The sequence below is a fragment of the Suricata suricatta genome, chromosome 7, assembly GCF_006229205.1.
Source record: "Suricata suricatta isolate VVHF042 chromosome 7, meerkat_22Aug2017_6uvM2_HiC, whole genome shotgun sequence".
Lineage (NCBI taxonomy): Eukaryota > Metazoa > Chordata > Mammalia > Carnivora > Herpestidae > Suricata > Suricata suricatta.
In genome coordinates, this window is record NC_043706.1 from 5,181,519 (window position 1) to 5,189,078 (window position 7,560).

General features: G+C 41.6%; 2 protein-coding genes across 2 annotated transcripts in view; both read left to right on the plus strand.

Annotated features, from left to right (window-relative positions):
- The window catches only part of LOC115296524 (zinc finger protein 91-like), an 80,479-nt gene extending 77,014 nt beyond the window's left edge, over positions 1-3,465 (plus strand). Inside the window, exon 16 of the mRNA XM_029944976.1 lies at positions 635-3,465. Coding sequence (XP_029800836.1) covers positions 635-3,129 — 2,495 coding nt within the window. The 3' untranslated portion in view covers positions 3,130-3,465. The remainder of the gene's footprint in view (positions 1-634) is intronic.
- LOC115295647 (zinc finger protein 665-like) overlaps positions 1-7,560 on the plus strand; it is a 114,016-nt gene that overhangs the window by 76,996 nt on the left and 29,460 nt on the right. The gene's annotated exons all lie outside the window — the stretch shown is intronic.

Sequence of the window (7,560 nt, forward strand, 5' to 3'; positions counted from 1 at the left end):
TTCAATCTTCTTAAATGTTGGCAGTAGTGATATTTTTTCATGATGGAGTATAGTTGGTTGTACCATTTTTTGACTTCATTCTCATCTATTGGTGTCAATTGGTGGGCATATAATTATCCATTGTTGCCTCTTACACACCTTTTTATTTCAGCAGTGTCAGTTATAATCTGTCTGCTTTCACTGCACTGCTGGCAACTTATGTTGGTCTCTTCTCTTTCATTCTTCCTTGATTGAAAGGTCTATCAGTTTTGTTGATCTTTTCTGAAAGCCAATACTTCCTATGTTTGATATGGTCTTAGCTTTATTGTATCCTATTTTGTTGATTTCAGTTGTAGGTTTAAGGTTCCTTCTGTGGTAATTTTGGTTTCGTGTGGTACTTTTTCTGGTTATTTGAGGTATTGGAAAATGATTTGCACTATAGCATGACAATTCTACATAATTTTCTTTTAGGCTATATGGTCTGTGTGTTGTGTGCAAGTTTTATGTCCATGTGCAAGTCCAAATGATCCCTTCTCAAACTTTTGGCTGACGTTTTCTGATTGCTTTTAATTTTGTATAATAGAGCTCTACATTGTATTCATCTGAGTGTAGTCAGTGGGATGATGTTTCTTTCTTGTTATTTGGTGTCTTTCAGCTGTATCTTCGCAATGCACTGAGAGATTCCTGCCAAGACTGTGCTTAGAAAATTGTCTTCAAAAAGTGTCAACCGGGGAACATAGTACCCTTGAGAATTTACATTTAACTATAGAACGGGTCAACAATGGGGAGAGTGAAGGGCATCAAACATATCATGACGGCCATAACCAAACAGAGACCTCTGCCCATAGGAAGAATCTCACTGCCCTAAGTGGTGAACAATATAAAGTATTTGACAAAACCTCCCCTTTCATGTTGGCTACTTCTGTCAAGCAGCGTGTTTCAGTAACCAAAAATTCAAAGCAAATATTCGAACATAAATATTTGTTGAAAGAAACATTTGAAAATCAGGAAAGTGACCACATTCAAGTTGAAAATAAGTATTTGGCCCAATTGGAAAATGGGATTGGACTGACCTTTCACTCAAGTGTTTCTGAGAATCATAGATTTAAAACTGAAGAAGAAAATGTAACGTGGCATCAACTTGAGGGGCACATCAAAAAGAGGTCAGCCCAACAAAATTACGAGACGATTTTGAATGGACATAGAATTGCTGCTTGCAGTGATTCTGAGGCAAAATTTAACCAGGGCTCCAACGATAACAAATGTCTGCATACTCATTTGCCAGAAAACCATGTTGAATGTAATACAGGTGAGGAAGTCTTGTCTCAAAGACCTAAACATATCATACAGAGGAGTACACATCTGGAAGACAATCCTTACAAATATAGAGAACGTAGGAACGCTCTGCAGCTATCCTCCAGTGTTCGTGATCATCAGATAATTTGTGTGGGACAAAACACATCCACATGTAATAAGTCTGGAAACCATAGTCAGTCACCAAGACTAAATATACAGAAGACAACTAGTACTGGAGAGAAAAGGTACACTTGTAAGGACTGTGGCCTAGTCTTTCATTGGCACTCAACACTATCTCAACATCAGCGAATGCATGCTGGAGAGACATCCTACAACTGTGAAGAATGTGGTCAAACCTTTAAGGACTGCTCATCACTAAATACACATGGGCAAATCCATATTAGAGAGAGACTTGACAAATGTCAACAGTGTGGCAAGACTTTTAATAAGTACTCCTACCTTACTAGACATCAGAGCATGCATATTGGAGAGAAACCTTACCAATGTCAAGAATGCACCCAAGCCTTTAAAGGGAACTCAAATGTCACTTATCATCAGAGGGTTGTCACTGAAGAGAAACCTTACCAATGTAAAGAATGTGACAAGGCCTTTCGCAAACACTCACACCTTAGTCAACATCTCAGAATTCATACTGGAGAGAAATCTTACAAATGTGAACAATGTGGCAAGGCCTTTACAAACCACTCAAGACTAACTCATCATTACAAAATTCATACTGGAGAGAAACCTTACAAGTGTGAAGGATGTGGCAAGGCCTTTCGCCGGCACTCAAGCCTTACTCTACATCTCAGAATTCACACTGGAGAGAAACCTTACAAATGTGAACAATGTGGCAAGGCCTTTCGTCAGCACTCAAAACTTAGTCAACATATCAGAATTCATACTGGAGAGAAACCTTACAAATGTGAATTATGTGGCAAGGCCTTTCGCCAGCCGTCACACCTTACTGAACATCACAGAATTCATACTGGCGAGAAACCTTACAAATGTGAAGAGTGTGGCAAGACCTTTAGCCAGCACTCAAATCTTACTCTACATCTCAGAATTCATACTGTAGAGAAACGTTACAAATGTCAAGAATGTGGAATGGCCTTTAGCAAGAACACAATGCTTACTAAACATCACAGAGTTCATACTGGAGAGAAACCTTACAAATGTCAAGAATGTGGAATGGCCTTTAGAAAGAATGCAGTGCTTACTCAACATAATAGAATTCATACTGGAGAGAAACCTTACAAATGTCAAGAATGTGGCATGGCTGTTCGCCGGTACTCAAGCCTTGTTCGACATCTCAGAATGCATACTGGAGAGAAACCTTACAAATGCAAGGAATGTGACAAGGCCTTTCCCTGGCACTCAGGCCTAACTCAACATCTCAGAATTCATACTGGAGAGAAACCTTACAAATGCAAGGAATGTGACAAGGCTTTTAGACGGCGCTCACACCTAACTCAACATCTCAGAATTCATACTGGAGAGAAACCTTACAGATGTGAAGAGTGTGGCAAGGCCTTTAGCCAGTACTCAAGCCTTACACTACATCACAGAATTCATACTAGAGAGAAACCGTACAAATGTGACGAATGTGGCCAGGCCTTTATCAACCAATCACACCTTAGTGAACATCTCAGAATTCATTCTGGTGTGAAACTTTACAAATGTCAAGAATGTGGCAAGGCCTTTCGCTACCCCTCATACCTTAATCGACATCTCAGAATTCATACTGGAGAGAAACCTTACAAATGTGAAGAATGTGGCAAGGCTTTTCCCTGGTCATCGAAACTTATCAGACATCACAGAATTCATATAAGAGAGAAACTTGAAAAGTGTTAAAAGAATGTTAGTGCCTGTAAGTGGCCCTCAGCCCTTATTGGACATCAGAGAATTCCTAGTGGGGAGTAACCACAGAAATGTAAACAAGGTGGCAGACTCTCCCTGCTCATCACAATGTACTCAACATTGTAGTTATCACATAGGAGCAAAACTTAAATGGAAAGAAAGTGGCCTCCCCTTTACCTAGAATTCAATCATTGCTCTAAGTCTCAAAATGCACCCTTGATGCAAACCCTCGCCTTGTAATGAATGAGATAACACCATCATTTTAAATTACACTTTCGGGGCACCTGGGTGGCTCAGTCGGTTAAGCCTCAGACTTCGGCTCAGGTCAGATCTCAGGTTTGTGGGTTCGAGCCCCGCGTCGGGCTCTGTGCTGACAGCTAGCTCAGAGCCTGGAGCCTGCTTCCAGTTCTGTGTCTCCTTCTCTCTCTGCCCCTCCTCCTCTCATGCTCTGTCTCTCTCTGTATCAAAAATAAATAAAGCATAAAAAAAATACTTTAAAGAAAATAATAAAAAATAAATAAATCACACTTTAGCAAACACCAGACGGTTCATATAGGAAAGTAACTGGGAAGATAGATTTACAAAAGTATTAAATTGAACTTCAAATGTCATTAAGATTACAGATCTCAAAATAGAAAGCAGCACATCAGTCACTCTATTGAGATATTACACCAAAATATTTGTTGGGAATACTATAAAGTTAAACACATAGAAAACATATGTCCTATTCTGGTTCGGAAGAGTTAGTGGATGGGGTTCGCCAAAGTTATAATTAATTTCATTATGGGCTATTGAACTCACTAGTTGAGAACACTTGTGGGGTTAAAGCAGGTTTGCAAGGCCTCCTGCTTTCAGACAATGACCAATATCCACCCCCCTCAATTGTTTTTGCTTCAGCACCGACCCCCTAAGTACCTTGTTGATTGGTATGGAGAGTGACTTGTCTCCTTATTCTAGCCCTACAATGCTGATTGCAGCTTGTGAAGGAACTTATTGTAGGAACTTGTTCTTTTGTGATTATGGGAGCAAACATTGTGTTTCCTGAGAATCCTATTTTTCAGACTTCCCCTTAAGTAGACAGGCTATTAACGCTTGCTCACAAAGAACTACCTTCTGCCTTTGCTATGTTGAAAACATTGTCTTGTATTTGAATGCTAAAGATACATTATTTCCTTATATGATAAGCATCCTTATATGATGGGCAATAAAATGTCTAAGGAAAGGAGACTCTTTATGGATATAATACCAAGCATGCTAAGAATAAAACAGGTAAAGGTATGCTCTCAACCAGTTGCTCGATTTTTACGTTTTGTTCAAATACAGTGCCCCTGGTTCTATGAAGAAGGAACTGTCAGCATAGATATCTAGAATCAGGTTGAGAATGATAATAGACAACATTATATTTCACAAAGACCTCAAAAGGTCCCGGTCGATGTTCTTTCTGTATTGACAATTAGATAGAGGGTGTTAGAGCCCTCAAAAGAGAATTTTGGAGTCTTCAAGCCCACAGCCCCTCCAAATGATAAGAAGGTAGACTCAGGGGCTGTCCCCCACGCCACCACTACAAAGGTTTCAAATTTAATATAACACAATTGGACTTTCCTTGTTCAGACGACAGGTACTTTGCCTCCATCTGGTCCTCTTCCTCCCATGCCACTTTCAAAAGGAGTAGGGCTTGGAGCTGCCGTTAGGGAGGTGGAAAAGAGGGAGGTACACATTTTGTTACCTGCGTCCCTGTTGCTCTTAAGGGAGACTTTGATGAGGACCTCTCTTGAGAACCTCTTCCCTATAATATTGTTAAGGAACTAAAAACTGCCTGTGCCGAATATGGGCCACCTGCGCCCTATACACTCACATTGCTAGAGGCCCCAATATCCCGTTGGATGATGCCTTAGGACTGGATTCAGGTTGCAGAAGCATGCCTGTCAGGAGGGCAATATCTGCTATGGAAAGCAGAATATGATGAGCTAGCTAGAGAAAGAGCAGCAGTAAATAAAGGGACGAATAGGAGAGACGTTGCCCTCGGGAAACTTCTGGGCGAGGGTGATCTGGACACTGCTCAAGCTCGAATGTATCTTGACCAGGACACGTTACAATAGGTCACTGATTGTGCCTATCATGCATGGAGAGCTTTGCCAGTTGCAACAGGCAGGACTGCTAACTTGGGAGACATCCGACAACAATCAGATGAAAGCTATGAGGATTTTTTATATAGAGTCATACAAGCTGTTAGAAGAGTGATAACAAATGTTGAGGCCATGGTCATTCTCATTACACTACTAGCGTTTGAAAATGCCTCTTTTGCCTTTCAGTTCTTTTTACAGCCTATAGGAAAGACACACCTTAATTGATCATGTCAATCAGTGCGCAGACATAAGTTCAGCCTTTATCCAGGGTGTGGCGATTGCGACAGCTTTAAAAGGAGAAACAGAACCTTAATATGTCAGGTCCTTAGGGCAGTCAGGAGGTACAAAGAGCAAAAAACCTTCGTTGAGTCTAATTGCTATTCTTGTGGGGAAGTGGGACATTTCGGTGGAGACCGCCCTAAGTAAAAAGTAGTTACCTCCCTGCAAAGCACACCTGTTCCTCAGGTGATCAATAATAACAACGTGCCCAGAACTATATGTCCTAGGTTCAAAAGGGCTTTCACTGGGCTAAAGATTGGAAATCTATCCAATCACTGGGGACCAATCTCCAAAAGTCTCAGGAACAGGTTAAGAGATTGAGGGGCCAGCCCCCAGCCATGACACTAATTGGGGCAACATCCCTCAGCCCTCACAGACGGTTCGCCAATTTCAATCTGTCTCCAAGCTCTACAGGCGAATCCTAGGCAGTGCAGGACTGGACCTCTGTTCCACCACCAGCATAATACTAATGCCTGATTCATCACCTATAACTATTCCACCGGTATAAAGAGCCCCTGCCTTCTGGGGTAGTCAGAGTAATATTGGGACGCGGAGCTCCATCTCCCTTCAGGGCATCACTATAATTCCTGGGGTCATTGATGCTGATTATCAGGGAGATATCAAGTTGTTGTATCAGAGAATTGCCCAGTTACTATTATTGCATTATTATCATATAAGAAAGGATGCCACTAATGCCCGCAGAGGAGGCGGTGGCTTTGGGTCTAGAGATATGGCCTTTTGGACACAGGATATTAAGACCCCCGATCCACTTAAGTATTACACATTCAGGGAGTCCGTATTCAAGGACTCCTAGACACCCTAGCAGATGTTCCCTGCATTGCAGCAAAAGATTAGCCCTTAGCCTGGACAACTCTAAATGTTTCTGCTACTCATGTGGGTATAGGACAGGCTTCTAATGTGGCAAAAGGTCTCAAATTATAAAATGGTCTGCTGAGGGACACAATTCAGGAACTTTATGTCCTTATGTTATTCCTTCCAACTCTTTCTTTATTGGACAAGTAATTTTGTCCCAAGTGGGAGTGTTATTTTACACCCCAGGTGACAAGGTCGCTCACTAGTCAGATGGTACAAGTGGGGCTTCATCCCAATAAAAGTTTAGACAAGACACAACAGGGTCTAATAACTCCCGTGAATATAAATCTCATAATTGGACAAAAACAGATTGGCTATCCAGATTTGTAGAAGGGGCGATTGTTCCTCTTGCTGCTAACTGAATAATCTGGAAGTCAGATGCTCCTCTTTGGGTAGAACAGTGGTCCTTCACTTCTGAGACAATAGCAGCAGCAAGACACCTAGAACAGCGTAAGGAAGGACCTACCGAGTGTTCCACTACTCCGTGGAATCCTCCAATTTTTGTTAGTAGGAGAAAATCAGGTAAATGGAGATTGTTGCCAGATGAGGGGAATGAATGGTACTATGGAGAGTATGGGCTCTTTGCAACCAGGGAGCCCATCCCCTGTGGCAGTGCCAGAAGCTTCTCAAGTAATTGTGATAGATTCAGAAGATTGTTTCTTCAACATTCCCCTTTATCATGAGGACTGCCAGAGGTTAGCTTTTAGTCTGCCTTCTGAAAACTTTAATCAGCCTTATCCTAGGTAACAATGGAAGGTCTTGCCACAGGGAATGAAAAATAGCCCTACATTTTGTCCAAATTTTGTAAATCGGCCCTTGAACCGGTCAGACATGCTTATAATGGCCTTACTTCATTCATTCTATGGATGACGTACTTTTGGCTGACCCTGATCGAACAGTGCTACAAGAAATCCTAATGGAAACTGTAGGTTCCCTGCTCCAGTTTGGTCTAACAGTAGCCCCAGAGGAGATTCATGTGGAACCATCCTTTAATTAGTTGGGCAGGACACTTAACACTCCAACAGTGACCCCCTCAACCTTCACAAGTAAGAAAAGACCATTTAGTCTCCCTTAGTGATTTTCGAAAACGCTTAGGGGACGTGAACTGTATTCAGCCCTATCTAAAAGTTCCTACTTCAGATCTAAG